A 17,428-nucleotide genomic window follows, 5' to 3' on the forward strand; every position below is an offset into this window, starting at 1 on the left:
TGCAGCAAGACAATGGCGTTTCGTGGTGATCCCACAAAGCGCCCGCCGCCTCTCCAACCCCAGCAGGAGTCTGCGGTGGGTGACAACGAGACAGGACGCAGGAGGCATCACCGGTCGTTGACGCTGGAGTCTCCCAGGTTCGGCAACATGTCATGGGGACTGTCTGATCATCTTCGAGAGCACAGCCAAAAGAAAAGGATGTCTGTTGATGTCAACACTTTACTCAGAGGCACGCCACCATCTGCGCAGACTGTGGTACCAGAACTTCCGGGAAACAGCATCCGCCACGCAAGGTCAGCGGTCCCAGTCACTCAGCCAAGCGTACGTGGTATGATCGAGCTGCGTAACGACCTGCGAGCTGGTAGGCCGCCACCATCTGGTATGTACTGCGCCATATCACTTTGTGTATGAGCACTGACTTGTGACAAGACGACATCTACGAGATTCCCGTCATCCACACGGAGGATTTGCGAGAGAGGTGCCGGGAGGCTTCTCGTGCGAGAGAGACGCTTGACGAGAAAGTTTCGAGGAGTCTGAGCAACAGCACCAAGCATCTGCTTTCCGGCCTGAGGAACACGGTCAACAAGATCAAGAAAGAAAAGATTCCGATTATGCCAATCAAGGCTGCAGAGACACTTGGCGTCACTCCTCGCGAGTATCGCAAGCAGCACATCATTCCACTGAAGCCTTCCAAGTTTGTCGAGTCTCCTGCGAAAGACTCCCCAGCCAAGGGTGATGACGCCTCGATTGCTCCGTTACTCAGGAAGGGCGGTCGCGGCTATGACAAATCTGAGGGTCGTCAGGTTGCGTGTTCCCGTGCTTCCTCAGTTAGCAGAGTCTCCAAAGGCACAGGAAGGGCAATTCACATCAATGCAGATGCTACAAAGATAGGGTCAGCGTCGCCAGCAGCTCCCACTCCCCCTGCCAAGGATACACCTCCTCGCTCGGATCAGTTCAACTATTCTGCCAGTCCGCTCCGGCACAAGTTCCAGGCACCTGATCTTCGCGGTACTTTCGAGTTATCGAGTCAGTCTGCCATCAAACCGCCCTTCAAGGTTCCGAGGCACCTTCCGATTGCAAAATCCCTTCGAGAGCTGGACGCTGAAAAAGAAGATGCCTCCTATGATGGAGTTCCAGTCAAGATGGGCGCCTATAATGCCAATGACATGACTGCTCTCATTGAGGGTCCACCGGCCAACTGGCCGTTGGCCGATGACAGCAACAGGGAGATGACAGAGGAGAAAAAGAGGTTGATCGAGACGACCAAGAAGTATATGAAGATGGAGAGAGAGACGAGGGAGGCGCACAGCAAGTTGCTGGAGCTGGACCAGAAGACGAAAGAGAAGAACAGAAAGTCTAGGAGGCAGAGCGAGCGACTTGATGGCGACGACAGCGACGTCCTTCTCCCGCCTCGATTCTACTCGCCCGCAAACCACTCTGCAGGCCCGTTTGCAGTGGGCGAGTCTCCTTCCAAGAATGTAAGTTTTCTGTCCTTGGCTCCTGCTCACCTTCACCTCAAAGTGGGGCGGTGGCTTGCAACGCGCCTTCCCACCGCAACTTGCCCTTGCCCTTCTTCACCTTGAGTCTGCTGCCCCGCCTTTCTTCCCCTCTTCTTCCCCGGCTGCTCTTTCTTCCCTTGTCCCCTCTATCAAGGCAATAGCTAACAATCTTCTCTCTCAGACTGACCCCAATCGCATGCTCTTCAGCCACTGCCCAGAAACTCACGCGACCAATCTCAGCGACGCCTCTAGTGACTCGAAGAACGGGTCTATTGGAGTCATGTTTCAAGGCAGCGCTGATGACATTGATCGTGGCTCGTCCACTTACAAAATGCTCACTGAGCGCGACCAGGCACCAGCTACGACTACGACGGCGGCGCGCGATGACAAGACCATCACTTCGCGTGTTATGCAGGAGCTGCGCATAGGCGAACATGACCATTCTGACACTGCCTCCAACCGCGCCGTTTATGGCCAGTCCGACACTGCGTCCACTCACGTTGTGGGTGACCAGTCCGACAGCGCGCGCGCTGGTGCCATGTGTGACCATTCCGACACCTCGTCCACCCGTACCGTGGGTGACCAGCCCGCTCCACGATTGACTGCAATGCTGAATGAGGCTATACTTCCCTCGCTTGCCTGGACCAAGAACTTCCAACCCAAGTGTCCCAGCGCTGTTCCCAGCCCACTGCATCACACGCCTGGCCCCGTTACCCCAGGACAGTCGGCCAAGGATGCTCCTGGCCATTTCGGCCGCTCTGTCAACCCTATGGCGATCCGCAACATCGATGATCACTTCTGGATGACGAATGAGCATCTTGATGTCGTTGGCAAGACTACTTGGGATATACTCGCCATGGCAAGCCAGGAGACCATGAATACCTTGAGAAACAAGCACGCAAGGATCATGACACTGTGCGAGGAGCAGTTTGAAGAGCTCAAGTCTCACCTTACCACTGTCGACGACAAGGCCGATCGTAGCGCGGAGAAGGTCGCCAATGTCCACCATGACGTAGACAGGCTTCTTTCGCGCTTCAACAGTGCCTTCGCTGCACAAGACAACAAGACTACGCAGATGGAGCAACAGCTCAGGGACCTACAGACTAGCATGCAAAATATGCAGACCCTGTTGGAACAGAAGATCAACGAGGCCAAGTCCAGTCAGCAGGCTCTGGCCAGTGACCAGCACACCACCCCGAACTCGGCTCAGTCTTCCTACCTTCAGCAGATTTACCCATCGCAGTCATCCCTGGGGGGTTTTTATGGCAGCCACGCCAACGGTACTCGCGACGGTCAGTCCCAGATGTCAACCGCCAACGACGTCATGGCCGCTGCCTCTACCCAAGACTCTGGCAACGCTGCGCAGACAGGCTACGATGCTGGTTATGGACAACAGTGGGTTACGCGCACGGGATACCCCGTTCGTGGTAGCAGCAGGGAAGCCCGTACACCGTACTCAGGTACCAACCCGTACCAGTATGCTGCCACTGGAACCTTCAACGGCGGTTACCCTGTTGGTTACACTCAGTCCTCCACTTCGAGCCCAACCGAGCCGGCTTCTGGCTTGGGTCCAGGTCAGGCCAGATAGATCTTGGTACGTGAATCAAAAGGCTGTAGATTGAGATCCCACTAATATTTCCTTGTAGCTGACTACTCGCAACGGTCACGACTGGCCTGATGGCTTGTGCGCTTGCGGACCTGGCACCCAGCTTCGATGATCATGTAAGGTATTCGTTCGAGCTCAGCCGAATTCAACTGACGTGTTGCAGTAATGTCTATATGCAATCTCACGATAGCTCTTCTAGCTTGTACGGAGACTATGATGATTGCAGATGACTGGAAGCACGAGACATTGAGAATTTTGCGACACATTTCTGACCCTTGTCCTTTGTTGCTGATGGCGTACACGGACAGGCAAGCAGATTGGGATATGACGGGGATTGACAAATGGTATCTGGCTGCCTGAAGTGTGTTTCTTATATAGGCAACACTGGACATTGGCGTTCAACTCGGCGGATATGAAGCATTACGATCTTCATGAAGGCCGGGTTGTTGTTCAGGCCGCTCCAATGAGCGAGCTTGGGTCAGCCTTGGAGGGCAGAGCAGCGAGGGAGTAATTCACGAGCACAGTTCTCGATAATGGTACGACTTTTATGAATGTCGTGTTGCGTTTGTTCTGTTTATCATGGTGATGGGTGATGAGCTTGCACTTGGACAAGGTGTAGTAGTAAGAAGAGTATGTGTGTGTGTGTGTGTGTCAACTGGAGAGAGGTGAGGAAGGGGTACCGGTAACGCTAGCGCCCTGTTTAGGACACTTGGGCGCAAGCAGACACGGCCAGCCTGGGCCTAGGCGACGAACTGGACTGACTGATCATAACGTTACTAGACTGCTGTCGTGAAAGCTGACAACGGCTGTGCCTGTCCCGCGGCGACACCAACCACCATGGAGGGCCCCGAGTCGTCCTTGTCCACCACCTCCTCCCCCTCCTCCTCGCGGCCATCCGCCGCACCCGAGCAGTCCACCGACAGCCGGGTGTCTGCCCCCAGCGGACAATCGCTCGAGGCTGCGCGTTCAGACAGCGCAAAAGCCCCCGAAGCCTGCCAGCCAGCAGCCGCGCATTCGAACGAGACGGCCACGCTTGTCAACGCCCACCTCCCCTTTGAGCCAGGACATGCCCCTGCCGCCCTCGCCCTGCCTCGATACCACGTCCGCGCCCCGTCGACCGCCCTGAAACTCGAGACGGACCTCGCGGCCTTTGCCACCCACACACCCGCATCCGGCGCCCGTAATCCGCCCAACCTGGAGGGCAGCAGCAACAACAATGGCGGCGGCGGCGGCGACGCGCTGCGGCAGGCGGGCACAGCGCCCATTACCATGCAGGACGGCTTCCTGAGGTCTGCGTGGTCGACGAACAGCCTGGGCTCGCTGTCGCCCGCCTCAGTACTGTCCTCCCCCGCACTGAACGCGCTCGGGGACATTACCCCACTTCCTTCGCCGCTGGTCATGAGCGACTCGCCGGGCCCATGGCAAAGAGCCGCGCCGCGTCCACGTTCGAGGGGCCTCTCGGCCGCTTCTCGCGACGACTCGTATTCCATCTTCTCCAAGGGCACGCTGTCGCCCTCGCCGTCGCTGAAGAAGAAGGGCTATCACAGTCTCAAGACGGCTGCAGTCGAGGCTGCGACTGCTGCTAGCCTCATTACGCAGCAGAAGAGCTACTATAACAACAACAGTAGCAATAACAACAGCAATAGCAGCAGCAGTAGTACTAGTAACAACAATAACAACAATGCTGCCTCGCATACCAGGAACCGAAGTCTCAGCGAGTACACGCCAGACTCGCTTCACAACGTCAGACCACGTAATGTCACCATAGGCAACCCAGCAAACCCATCAGATGCGGCGCCTCAGCACCAAATTCGCCGGGAAGAATACCTCGCAACCTCCAGAGGCATGCTGCCCGCAAGGCTTCCAGTTGGCCTGCCCACCCCTCCCGCCAGTAATGCGAGCAATCGCAGCGTGACAGATACGGAAGAGGAGGACACAGCCGAGGAGGACAAGACAAAGTACATAGTAGTCCGTCAAGGGCCCCAAAAGACCAAAAAACTCTACCGCCCCGTCCGCCAGCTCGGTCAAGGCACCTTCAGCAAAGTCTACCTAGCCACCTGTGAAGGCACCACAGCCAAAGACCCGCTCGATGAGGCTGCCCTGGACCCCCGCAAGCTCGTAGCGATCAAAGTCGTAGAACACGGTCCAGCCGGCGGCGCCGACGAGGAACGCGTCGAACTCAGTCTGAAGCGAGAAGTCGAAATACTGCGATCCATCTCCCATCCTTCCCTCGTACATCTGCAAGCTTTTGATTACGATGAAGCCCAGGCCCTGATTGTGGTCACCTATTGCCCCGGTGGTGATCTTTTCGATGTAGCCAGTGACCACCGCGACAAGCTGACCCTGCCCATTGTCCAACGCATCTTTGCTGAAATGGTCAGCGCCGTAAGATATCTTCATGACCAGCTGATTGTGCACCGCGACATCAAGCTTGAGAGTACGAGCTTCCCTTTTCATTCTCCATTTCCTGTCCCGTCCCAATCTCCCTTGATCTAATTCATAACTGGCTCATGACCGGCGTGATACTTTGGCATACTAACCCAAACCTCTACAGACATTCTCCTCAACATACCCATCTCCACCGTGCCCACCCTCACTTCGCCCCAAACCCACCCCTACCCCCTCGTCACCCTCACCGACCTCGGCCTCTCCCGCCGCATCCCAGCACCCCCCGAATCCCCCCTCCTCACCACCCGCTGCGGCAGCGAAGACTACGCCGCGCCTGAGATCCTCCTCGGCCAGCCCTACGATGGCCGTGCGACGGATGCCTGGGCCCTCGGCGTCTTGCTCTACGCCCTCATGGAAGGCCGTCTTCCGTTTGACGCGCCGCCGGGCAAACCAGCGAGTCGAAGTCGGGCGGCCCATCGGATTGCCCGTTGTGATTGGGTGTGGTGTAAATTCGGCAACGAGGATGGCGAGTGGGATGCGGATAAGGGGGCGGGATGGGGTGGGGCGAGAGTGGTGGTTGAGGGTTTGCTGAAGAAGGTGAGTAGAGGGCGGAAGAGTCTGGAGGAGGTTGGGCGGTGTGAGTGGGTTCAGGGGGGTGTTTTGGTCGAGGGTGGGTTGAAGTTTAGGGAGGAGGATAGGGTGGGTGGGGGGGAGAGGTGATCGCTAGTGAGGAGGGTGTGGATGAATTTAGCTTAGCATCGTTGTGTTCTTTTTGTTCTTCTTGGAGGGGTTTTTTTTTCCTCCCTTTTCTTTCTCGCTCGCCATTTTTCTCCATTTTTTCCTTTTTCGCTCCTCTTCTTTTCTTCCTTTCTTTCTTCTTTTCTTACTATCCTCATTCTTCGCTCTCCTCTCGTCCTCCTCGTTCCTTTTTCTTTTCATTTCCATATCCCTTGTTCTCAATCTTTCTGCCAAAGTATGGTTTTGCCTGGTCTCTTTTTTGTCTTTTTGTTTCTCTTTTCTGCGTAAAGGTGAGGGGAGGAAGAGGGGGACGTGCGTCACATTGCGGCGCTTTGCTATGCGTTTTTCTTTTTGCTCGGGGTTTTTCTTAGATTCCTAGGTGCTGGGTGGGGTGGATTCCTTGCATCTGGTTGGGGTGGTTGTGGTTGATGTTGATGTTGATGTTGTTTTTGTTTTTGGGGGGGCGGGTGAGTGGGGGGGTTAGACAGTTTATTTTTTAACCTTTTATTTTGACGTGTTTTAATGTCTCCTATTGGAGTTTTCTGCTTGTGTTTTGTTGGGTTAGTGCTTTGTGTCCTTGCACTCCTTCTTTTTCTCCTTCCCTTCTTCCTACTGAGGATAGAAAGCAATGTGGTGCCATGCCATGATCTGTTTAAACTAGACCGTGTAGACAGCCCTGACCCCTCATACGCCAATGTTTTTTGGGGCCTTTGAATCCATAGTGCCGTGCTGCTGTGTGTACGAGTAGTGGGTTCTAAGATACTTAGTATGAACTTTGTTCAAGTACTATACGGACCTTTTTAGGTTCTTTTGGCGTACTAGACGTAGACGCTACGGCCTAATGCTATGTAATACATCACGTAAGCTTACTATTCACAGCGCCGGCATGATGATCAAGAGATAGGCTCTAGTCCACGCGATTACATCTAGCTGTTTTCCTCTCGACGGTACTTGGAATGGGCAAATCTTGAGCTACAAACCTACTTTCTGCGCACTGATGGTAAGAAACTCTTCCATCTTCTCCTTCACACTTACAGGATTGTGGAGGTTGGCAGAGCTTAAGCGCGAGCTAGAGTCTTTAAATTGGTTGGCTGAAGTGAACTTATACGGCCCGGATTGATGGTAAGCAGCTAGGACAAATGATGCCATATGTAGCCTAGCTATGTAAGAACATTCTTGGATCAGCGCAATGAACTAGGATGTGTTCATCTACCTGGATTTTTTCAGCACGCTTCTGCAAATAAGCACCGTTGTTGGACACGGCTAAGCCATTTATTTAAAGATACTGGTCTCGATTCTCCTATAGCTATAAAAACTACCCAACGGCTCCAGCTGATCACCAACTCCCTCCACATCATTTACCACGGCTTTTTAACAATGCTTCTCTCATCTTTCGACCTTGTCAAGACAATCTTTCTCATTGGCCTGGCCAAGCAAGCAGCATCACAATTACCAAACAACAGACGACAAGATTTTTTAGAGCTACGCAAATATGGAATCAAAGTCGAAACTATTACCATGCATACGCATTTTTCCGTTTTCGCTCCGCTCGATTGGAACTGCGTCATGATCTCAGTAGAAGTTAACCCCGCATTTCACATTAAACGAGAAACGAAAGGAGAGATGACGGTGAATTCCGTGTGCTGCAAATATTTGCATGATTCGAAAAGATCCTTGTGTTATATGCACGGGATCGATTTCCGTTCGATTACCCACGACAACTGCGAGGTGGGCTGGGATGGCGGTTCAAAATATGTCACACTCACAGAGCAGGATCACAGTTATGGTAGGCAAAGCAATTATCTATTCAAATGTTAGTGAGAGACAATAAATTGCAGTGGTACAGAAAATGGGGTCAAGGTAGCCGGAAAGATGTTTTGGACTCTTGCGGGGCTGGCAGGGATGGAGGATATTTGGAGCATCATGGAGGATTTTCAACCACGATCAACTCTGTACATGGATTTCTACTTTATCAACCACACTCTTTCTTGAACGTGGGTGGAACTTGTGATTCTGATGTTGGTCGGAGTACGCACTTGGAGGCGCATGAATGTGACATGGACATTGATTCGGATTTAAACAACGAATATACATGCAGTTCTCAAATGGAAAATTAGTCTTATACAATAGATAGTGTCATGTTTGTTGTAGGTTCCTCCTGTTGTGCTGTTGCATCTTTGTGCACTAGAATAAACAACATTAAATATATCTTGTCAGACGTAAAAAGCACCGCATACGTCTGAGGGTGCTTCCGCAGGCAGCATTTAGCACACTTCGATGGTGAATCGCTTTTATTTATGCTAGCTGCTACCGGTAATGCTAAACTCTACTCCTGCATAACCACACTTATACTGAACCCTACTCTATAGCTTCCACTAGGGTACAAAACCGGTTTACAGTAGCCATATTTATCTAAAGTAGACTAAGAAGTGGTTTAGGTAGAAGAAGTAAACCTAAATAGTGTTTATTATACTATGTATTCTATAAAGTAAACTACTTTTATTTCTACTTCTATTAATCTACTAGTATTACGTAGTAATAACTAGTTTCCTACCAACTATATAAGTATTTTACCCCTCCTTTCTTTAATCTTCTTCACCACCGCTACCTCTACCACCACCTCTACCACCACCTCTACCACCACCTCTATTATCACCACCACTACTACCTATATCACTACCTCTATTATCACCACCTCCACTACCTATACCACCACCTCTATTATTACTACCACCACCTCCTCTACTACCTATACTACTACCTCTATCACCACCTCCTATTAGTAGAAATATCATGACATATTTATATGTAATATGTGCGTATAGCGTGAAGCTAATCTTCTCTACCCCTTTTAGTCTTAGTTAGGTATTATAGCGTATACTAGTAATAGAAATAAAACTACTTTTTATACTTAATATAAACCCTTACTATAAAAATAAACTACTACTTTAAACCTATTTACTAATATACATAAGGGCAGTTTACACCAATATAGTAAACCCCTAGGTCACTATTCTACTGTAAACAATTTTGTACCGTAGTGTTCAAAACGGCCACACCTGTTACAAATCTCCATGTCTGCTCCACTACCGTAGTTGCGGCGATAGGTATCGGTAAACGAAGCCTCGGCAGCGACGTGGTTACCTACCGCCCATGCACCATCTCTGTCGGGAAAATCATCGTTAGGCAAACTGAAATGATAGTAACAGCATACCTTAAACGACATAAAACGCGTGCTGCTAGGCCTTTGCTTATTGCAAGCAAAACAATTAAAGTACGGGTTGCCTTGTGAAGATTCATGCATTAACCAATTGTCTGGATATACAGGCACTACGGTAAAAAATTGTTTACTATAGAATGGTACGCTAGGGGTTTACTATATAGGTGTAAACTAACCTTATATATACCTGTAAATAGGTTTAAAGTAGTAATTTACTTTTATAGTAGGGGTTTAAATTAAGTATAAAAAGTAGTTTTATTTCTATTATACGCTATAATACCTAACTAAGACTAAAAGGGGTAGAAAAGATTAGCTTTACGCTATACGCATATATAACATAATAATAAGTTATAATATTTTTACCAATAGGAGGTAGTAATAATAGAGGTGGTGGTGATAGAGGTGGTGGAGGTGGTGATAATAGAGGTGGTAGTGGTGATAGAGGTGGTGATAGAGATGGTGAAGAAGATTAAAGAAAGGAGGGGTAAAATACTTAAATAGTAGGAAACTAGGTATTACTACGTAATACTAGTAGATTAATAGAAGTAGAAATAAAAGTAGTTTACTTTTATAGAATACATAGTATAATAAACCCTATTTAGGTTTACTTCTTCTACCTAAACCACTTCTTAGTCTACTTTAGATAAATATGGCTACTGTAAACCGGTTTTGTACCGTAGTGAGGGGCGTCGTTGCTGTCATTGTCGCCGCTATTGCCACCGGGACCAGCACTAGGTAAGAGGTACTGGCATTTCACTTAACCCAATATCCGTTGCGCCAAAAGTCTCGCTAAAGAAGCTTGACGCAAGACCAGAACCATCTGGGCGAACAGGTGATGACCGACGTATAGGAATAGAAAAGTTGCCGCTCAGAGGGGCAAGTGGTAGGTCATCATCGCTGTTGCTGATGTCTTGTTGAAGAACTGGGATAGAAACTTCTTGTCTACGCCTCCGCATAGCATCCTCGTGGCGCATCTGTTTTGCAGTAGAATTGCGTGGTTTAAAACGAGAGTAATTAAAAGACTCTCGAACATAAGACCACTGAGTGAGCGCACCCTTGAAATAGCGACGTAGGTTAATCCAGGGGCAAAATCCCGAAGACTGATATTAAGCACAGCCTGATCAAGTGAGACACCTTGGCTCTTGTGTACTGTAATCGCGTGGTCTAAGACGAGAGGAAACTGTATCTGAGTGCAAAGCTGATTACCATGATAGAGCTGCGCTGTGACCAGAAGATAGACACTAATCTTTCACCATTAACTTCTTTGTAACAGGGTCTAAGGTATCTAGGAAAGTGCACTAAAAGGACGTTAGGAGCCTCTTTGCGAGGTTTTTTGACGTGCTTGCCCCAAACAATGTCTTGGATAAAATCTATCCTACCATCAACTAACCCCTGCGTTTTCCAGAGATTCTTAAGCAACATAATCTTGCCATTGGTCGCTGCAGCAAATGTAGCTTGGAGATTGCCAGCCTCTTCAGTGCTAACGTCCGCCGCACGAGCATGGCCTGTGTGCTCTGCTAAGTTATTCACAACAGGTACGTTGAGGTCTCGAAGCTTAGTATGGTTATGCTGCCTGACACTCTCCTTCCAAGCGTATATGCGAATAGCATCATCAAAGTCAGATGCGTTAGATATTTGAGATTGAACGCGGCTTGGCATGAGCCTCCAGGCATCAATCGTAACTGCATCAACGCGTAGATGGTCAAGACACCGACGAAAGGCTACGGCCTCATTATTATCCCCCTACTGACGCTTAACCACACTTAATGTGACAGTCCGGTCAAACTCTTGTATAACTCTTGCGCGCGTGTAATGTCAGGGTCCTTGACGCGAGTGGTAGAATAGAGTGGATGCTCGCCAACAGGAGGTAGCTGATAGAAGTCGCCGATAAGAACAATGTTCATACCCGCAAAAAGATCACTCGCACGCGAGGGGAAGATTTCGCGGAGTCGCCGATCTAGAAACGAGAGAGCACGGAGGCCTACCATGGACTTTTCGTCAATAATGAGGTATGCAACTTCTTCAAGATAGGCCTGCAGAGCTTTAAGGTTCTCTATTGTAAGAGGATCATATATCTTTGTCTTGATAGGCAACCGGAATAATGCATGAAGGGTACGCCCGTTGATGCTGTACGGTAAGCTGCAACGCCAGTTGGTGCAGCCCGACGTATAACTTCACTTCTGAATCCAGCATGTTCAGCAATTTCCTTCATCGTCTTTGAAATAAGACGGACCACAAATGACTTTCCAGTACCACCCTAGCCATCAATATAAAGAAGAAGCTGGTCTCATGGAGTTGTACAGGATGGATCAGCGTTGTTATCCAAATCCTTTGTAAAGTGATTGACAACAATATCATATGCCTGCTTCTGCTTGTCTTCGCATGACTCGTAATTGCCATCCACGTCAAGTTCATAATCGTCATTATGAAGTTGCTTCGCGTCCTTCCAGAAATCAGGATTGTTGACAATATCCTCGTAGGCGATTCTAGGGTTCCAATCAACGTCGTCTATATCACGTCGGCCTAACTGATTGGGCTCATCAACATTTGTTCCAGAAGCATCAGGCAGATGCGCCGCCAGTTCTGCGAAAGATGCCTCAATATCCTGTGCCTCCATGTGAGCGTTCTCTGGATCTTGCGAGGCATCGTCAAAATTAAACGTTTCCTCGTCGTCATCAAGCCCATCCTTCTGATGGTTGTGGAATAAGAAACAGTTGCTGTACACCTTGGCAAAAGCATTCTTTACTTCTTCATCAATATCGTCGTACAGGAGGTCCTTGACCTCACGCCATGGATAATGAAGCATTAACTTGGCACGAGCAAAATCCTCGGCATCAGTCTCCTTGTTGTAGCGCGGGCAAATATTCAGCACTCGCTCCTTTGCCTTTGGACGCAACCGGTGATTGTTGTCATGCGTGTACTGCCGGCAGAAGTCGATATATCGAATGCTCTCTAGGTCCTCTGAACGGGATTGGTACTTTGGAACCAAAGACTGACCTTTCTTAGCCTGCGCTCCCGTTCCTGGAACTGTCTCATTTCCATCATCTGCCATAAAGAAAACCTGAGCATGCTGCTCTGGAGGACGAAGGTTAACATTACCGGTAATCACCTGCCGAGAATTGTGTCAAAGCGGTACCGGTAGATCTATCAGAAGATGATACACCTGCTGGGATGACCAGTCGCGCTCCCCAACGAGTTTGTTCATGACTTTTGATACAAACGACTGAAATGGGCTGTTTTTATTAACAAACGGCAGTATTTTAGACACAAGCTCTTGATAAGAAACTGATGCCTTTTTAACTTTAGCAGCATACTTGCCGACGCACTCAATAACAGCTCGTGCGCCGGTAAATGGCTGTATGTCAGTGTTTGCTAACCAGCTCAGTGTTACTAAGCGATTGTAAGGGTTAAGCATGCCATTATTAGATTCTGGCATAAACTTCCAGAATGTCCGGCCCTTTGGCACCTCTAGGAAAGGCGTAGAGGCGGGATCGCGAGGCATGTTGAACCTGTACACAGTCTCCCCAGTCTCCTTGTTAATAACTTTCATGCAATACTGTGGGAAGTGGCAATGATTTTGAACCAGGTTGATGATAACGTTAAGGAAAGACGCTTTGTTCTCCATCTCATCCAATGAGCGAGACATAAGTGAGAGTTTGTTGTAAATGACCTGCTCTGGGAATTTACGGAACATGATTGCCTTGATATGTATGCCCCAGAACTTTGCAAAGTGTTCGCGCTGCTTAGTAGAGAGATTCTCGATTTCGTCCGAAGGAGTACCGTCGCACCAGTAAAGTCCATAATTGTGAGCGCTGCCTCGGGCCTGGTATTCAAATCGATCCTAGTAGTCAACTAAATTAAACTTTGGCCTTAAGATGTGTCTCTTAAATAACTGGAAGCGACGATAAAAGTAGAAGTCCACGATAAGAGGGTTGTCTCAGACAGCATCGCGTGCGACGCGAATCCGCGCATCTCGAGTGCCAGCATCTCTGAACCGCTGGTGTAGAACACCTGGCATTAGTCGCATAAGGGAATCCCAGTGATAGTCTGCGGCAGACAAGGTCATGATTAGGCTTGGACAGCCAAGCTTGCAGTATCCGACGATGAGGAGGGCCCAAATGCAGTGTGTAATGTGATCATATTGTCCTAGTCTAGGAGGTTGGGAGCTATCTACCTATGGGCAAGCATCCTAAGGGGCTAAGCCCATTCAAGAGTCACACGTACCGGTAACCGAGATATCTATAACCACAGCAAAACACGAATCTAAGCATCTTTCAGCTGCTTCATCCTCCATCTTCTACCATGAGTCATGTTGGACCTTCTTCCCACTAGAAGAACTATCTGTCCTTTGTCCTTTACAAGACAGTCTACGGCCCGCACTATTTATAAGTTAGGTAACAGATAATAGGTTTAGAGAAGAGAATAGTCTTACGCATCGTATATACTAAATAAAAATAATTAGTTTTTTTTTAAAAAAAAATTCTTTAATCTTAGTAAATAGGAACTTACACCTCCTTCACACTTAGGTAAAAGGTAACTTGATACCTGCTTCTAACTTGGTAACTCAATAGGGATGTAACAATATCCTCGCCAGATAGGTGTAGTGGTTGCATTGTGCTCCCAACTAGTCTATGCTAGGGGTTAGAACTCTAAAAAAATGTTGTGGTTGTTAGATTAACATACACAATAAGGAATATCAGTTTCCTAGCTAAATTAGTACTTGATAGGCATTGTTAGGGATGAACAAGTACCGGTGAACATATAAGATTGTTTTCCTTTGGAAAGGATACTTTTTCTTTACTGGTCCACATTGGAACTTGCTCAATCGTCGCTGCAAGAGCCATAGAAAAGTAAGCAGCAATGAGAAGGAGGTTCATGATTGTCGCTGGTGGGTATTGAGAATATAGTAGTTGGTTGAACAAGTAGGGGAGTGAGTTGCAGAAGTTCAAGTTTTGGTTAACGATTTCATTGGGAAAAATGACACCTTTATTGTCATCGTCCTGAGAATTTGAGGGATTAAAAAGATACACAGCAGGTTTACCGGTGTTGGCGGTCAAGCTTGTTTTGTTTCATCTATAGTTTTGACCAGATCCACTGCCAGAAGGTCCACCACAATTCATTCATCCATACTTAAAATAGAAAGAAATCAAACAATGTTATTCAAGCACAGCTTGCTTACAGGTTTTCGTTTACTAAATAGAGCGCTATTTAATCTAGTATGCGTTTAATGAAAGGCTGTGATATATTGGAGATTTGGTTCTATGCATGCTTCTAAAGGGGAAATGCTAATTGTCCTCGCCACAATAGACTAATCGTCCTCGCCCTAAGCACTTAGCGCCAGGTACCCCGGCCGCCTAGTAAATTAGTAGCAAGCTAAGGTAGCACTAACTATATTATGCTTTTAAAACGTAAATATCTAGTAAGGAAAAATTCTATAGATAAAAAAATTAAGCAAGTAGTAGTAGGATTATAGCAGATAACTATCTTAGTAGTTAGTAGCAAGTTAAGTAGGTAGAGGATAAGTATTACTTATATTTACCTACTAGTTTCTAACTTATATATAATAGCGCGGTACTAATAGGTAACGCGTTTAGCTAAAATAGGTGCTAAACTCTAGAGCGTGTTTAAGATATTATAATATATTTTGTAGTATTAAGCTCTATAGAAAATTTTTACCCCCTAGTCTAGTCCTATTTAGGAACCTGCTAGTCTTATCTAACCTATTTAGGTTATAGCTAATCCTATCTAAGTTAGATCTAGTCTATGTATTTAGAATACTAAAACTTCTAACTATAACCTTTACCTCTACCCTCTACCTCTACTACAACCCTTACCTCTACTATAACCCTTACCTTACCTATTATAGCTACTAATAGCTTAACCTTAATATTAGTAGTTAGGTTAATATAATCACGTAGTATATCCTTTACTCCTACCCTAGGTTTACTAGCAAAAGCTATAACTTTACCGCTAGCAACAGCTATAAAGCAAATTAGGTAGGTATTATATCTCCTTGTATTATAGAAAATTACATACAACGCTAAGACGGAGTACTTGGGCGATTACCCCTTGGCGCTTCCCTATTAGGAAGGGCGAGGACGATTAGTCTATTGTGGCGAGGACAATTAGCACTTCCCGCTTCTGAAGTGCTGTTACATCCGCAACCAGCATCAAACATGTGGCTGCTACTTGATACTACTAATGGGATGAGTAACAACTATATCCTGTCAGACGTAAAAAGCTCTGCATACGTCTGGGGGTGCTTCTGCAGATAGCATTAGTCTAATTAAGGAGGGACAAGAGGGGGCAGAGGAGGCAGAGGGCATCCGTTTTTTGCTCTTCCCTCCACAAGTTATAAATAGTAATATCCCAAAAAGAAAAGGGCAAATCTGTACAAAGTACCTATCTTACCATGGGACTGACATTGATATTAGGAAGCGATAGCGCAATTTCAGGACTCACGAGAAGAATATTTCCATTGCCAATTTTGTTCCCAGCACCCGCTATTTTGCCATTGCCTAAGAGGGCATGTCCTAAACCAACGGCGGGCTGGGTGATTGTACCAACTACACTTCCAAGATCGCCGCGTTGTTTCTGCTGCTCACTTCGAGCGCCTAGGAGAGGCAAGGCCAGGGCGTTACCCTTTACCGCTTCGTTGCCAGTACCGGCTGTGTTGGCGGTGCCCTTGTTATTCTATATGGTTCGTATTAGTATGAGTATTGACAAGTGCTGTGATAGAGAACACAATGTTACTCTCTTGAGCAAAGGAAACCAAAATAGGCACGGAACATACGCCGGTATTATTCCCCTTGCCATTCCCCTTCATATTTCCATTGGCATTCTCGACGCCCTTCCCACCGACTTGATTCCCAGTGCCGGCAGTGGGTAGCGTAAGGGCTCCGAGGATGCCTTCGAGCTGGGGTGTTGGAGCTGCGAGGGTGGTGCCGGTGAGTAAGACCAGGGAAACGAGAGTTGTGAGGAGGGTTGGGACGTGCATTGTGAAAGCAGGAATATTAGGATTAATTAAGGTTGGTGGTAGAGTGTGAAGGTGTTGTACAGTGAGTAACTGAATGAATGAATGAGTGAATGAAAACCAACATATTAGATCCATATACTGCTCTTATACCTGCCATGACACGCACACATACACATTATCATCCCCTCCCCTATCACATTCCCATACCCAAAACCCCCCCAAAATTCCTCTAGACGTCACACCATGCAAACTGACTGAACAATTACCCCTAGCCTCGCCCCAGCGTTTCCCCGTATTCCATATCCCCAGGTAAAAATATTTCCCATACGCAATCAGCCACTAGCCACAGCAACTCCCGCCCCGCCATGCTCTTTCCCAAACCGAGGCTTCCTCTCCCAGCGCCACCAAAAAAGCCCGAGAAGGTTCGGTGCGGTACGTATAGTTCCGTGCATGAGCTGGAATCTAGGCGAGTAGAATGGCATATATCCTGTGTAGGTAGGTATCTTCAGCTTACCTACCAGTAATCCCCGTCCTACTTACCCCCTGCCCCTTTCTCATACTTATAAACTAGTTTATAGTAACGTGTGTATATTATCTAACAAAACCACCACCACCACCATACACTAAACCCTATCACCCCCCACACTCCACTCATCCGCCCTCCCGTCCCAAACTGCACTACACGGAGCAAGCCAGATCCGCACTACTCCATCAAAAACCCCTCCCCTTCCCCTTCCCCTTCCCCTTCCCCTTCCCCTTCCCCTTCCCCTTCCCCTTCCATTATCTAGCGCAGACAACAGCGCAGACAACTAACTACAGCGTAGGAGTATAATATCGTAGTGCTGGTTTCACATCTTCACTACCATGCCTACCGACCGGTACACCATACCTACTCTACCTCCACCCTACCCCCACCCCACCTAGGTACCAGTATCACTCGCTCACAAACCAGCCCCAAACCCCATTCCACAGGATACAACATATCTACACACTTATCTACA

General features: G+C 48.1%; 6 protein-coding genes across 6 annotated transcripts; 3 read left to right on the forward strand and 3 right to left on the reverse strand.

Moving 5' to 3' along the window:
* Positions 1-12: 12 nt before the first annotated feature.
* On the forward strand, positions 13-3,087 carry IAQ61_007153 (uncharacterized protein; the record flags this gene model as incomplete). Its single annotated transcript, XM_066097468.1, has 3 exons — positions 13-405; positions 507-1,478; positions 1,585-3,087. The coding sequence occupies 3 exons, from the start codon at positions 13-15 to the stop codon at positions 3,085-3,087; spliced, it is 2,868 nt and encodes a 955-aa protein (XP_065952510.1).
* An 855-nt stretch (positions 3,088-3,942) lies between these two features.
* On the forward strand, positions 3,943-6,213 carry IAQ61_007154 (uncharacterized protein; the record flags this gene model as incomplete). Its single annotated transcript, XM_003840864.2, has 2 exons — positions 3,943-5,542; positions 5,660-6,213. The coding sequence occupies 2 exons, from the start codon at positions 3,943-3,945 to the stop codon at positions 6,211-6,213; spliced, it is 2,154 nt and encodes a 717-aa protein (XP_003840912.1).
* Positions 6,214-8,042: 1,829 nt separating this feature from the next.
* Positions 8,043-8,348, forward strand: IAQ61_007155 (uncharacterized protein; the record flags this gene model as incomplete). The annotated part of the gene is made up of 1 exon (XM_066097469.1): positions 8,043-8,348. The coding sequence occupies one exon, from the start codon at positions 8,043-8,045 to the stop codon at positions 8,346-8,348; it is 306 nt and encodes a 101-aa protein (XP_065952511.1).
* Positions 8,349-10,182: 1,834 nt separating this feature from the next.
* On the reverse strand, positions 10,183-13,460 carry IAQ61_007156 (uncharacterized protein; the record flags this gene model as incomplete). Its single annotated transcript, XM_066097470.1, is given in 8 exon segments — positions 10,183-10,491; positions 10,506-10,672; positions 10,831-11,172; positions 11,238-11,526; positions 11,568-11,708; positions 11,799-12,560; positions 12,615-13,292; positions 13,395-13,460. Coding segments are annotated over 8 exon segments (2,754 nt in total), but the record flags the coding sequence as incomplete, so codon positions are not given.
* Positions 13,461-13,879: 419 nt separating this feature from the next.
* On the reverse strand, positions 13,880-14,328 carry IAQ61_007157 (uncharacterized protein; the record flags this gene model as incomplete). The annotated part of the gene is made up of 5 exons (XM_066097471.1): positions 13,880-13,895; positions 13,961-13,972; positions 14,016-14,080; positions 14,135-14,155; positions 14,203-14,328. 5 exons carry the CDS (start codon positions 14,326-14,328, stop codon positions 13,880-13,882), a joined length of 240 nt encoding a protein of 79 aa, XP_065952513.1.
* Positions 14,329-15,853: 1,525 nt separating this feature from the next.
* IAQ61_007158 (uncharacterized protein) lies at positions 15,854-16,517 on the reverse strand (the record flags this gene model as incomplete). Its single annotated transcript, XM_003840859.2, has 2 exons — positions 15,854-16,144; positions 16,245-16,517. Coding segments are annotated over 2 exons (564 nt in total), but the record flags the coding sequence as incomplete, so codon positions are not given.
* Positions 16,518-17,428: the final 911 nt, after the last annotated feature.

This window comes from Plenodomus lingam (assembly GCF_022343315.1).
Source record: "Plenodomus lingam strain CAN1 chromosome Unknown contig_27, whole genome shotgun sequence".
NCBI lineage: Eukaryota > Fungi > Ascomycota > Dothideomycetes > Pleosporales > Leptosphaeriaceae > Plenodomus > Plenodomus lingam.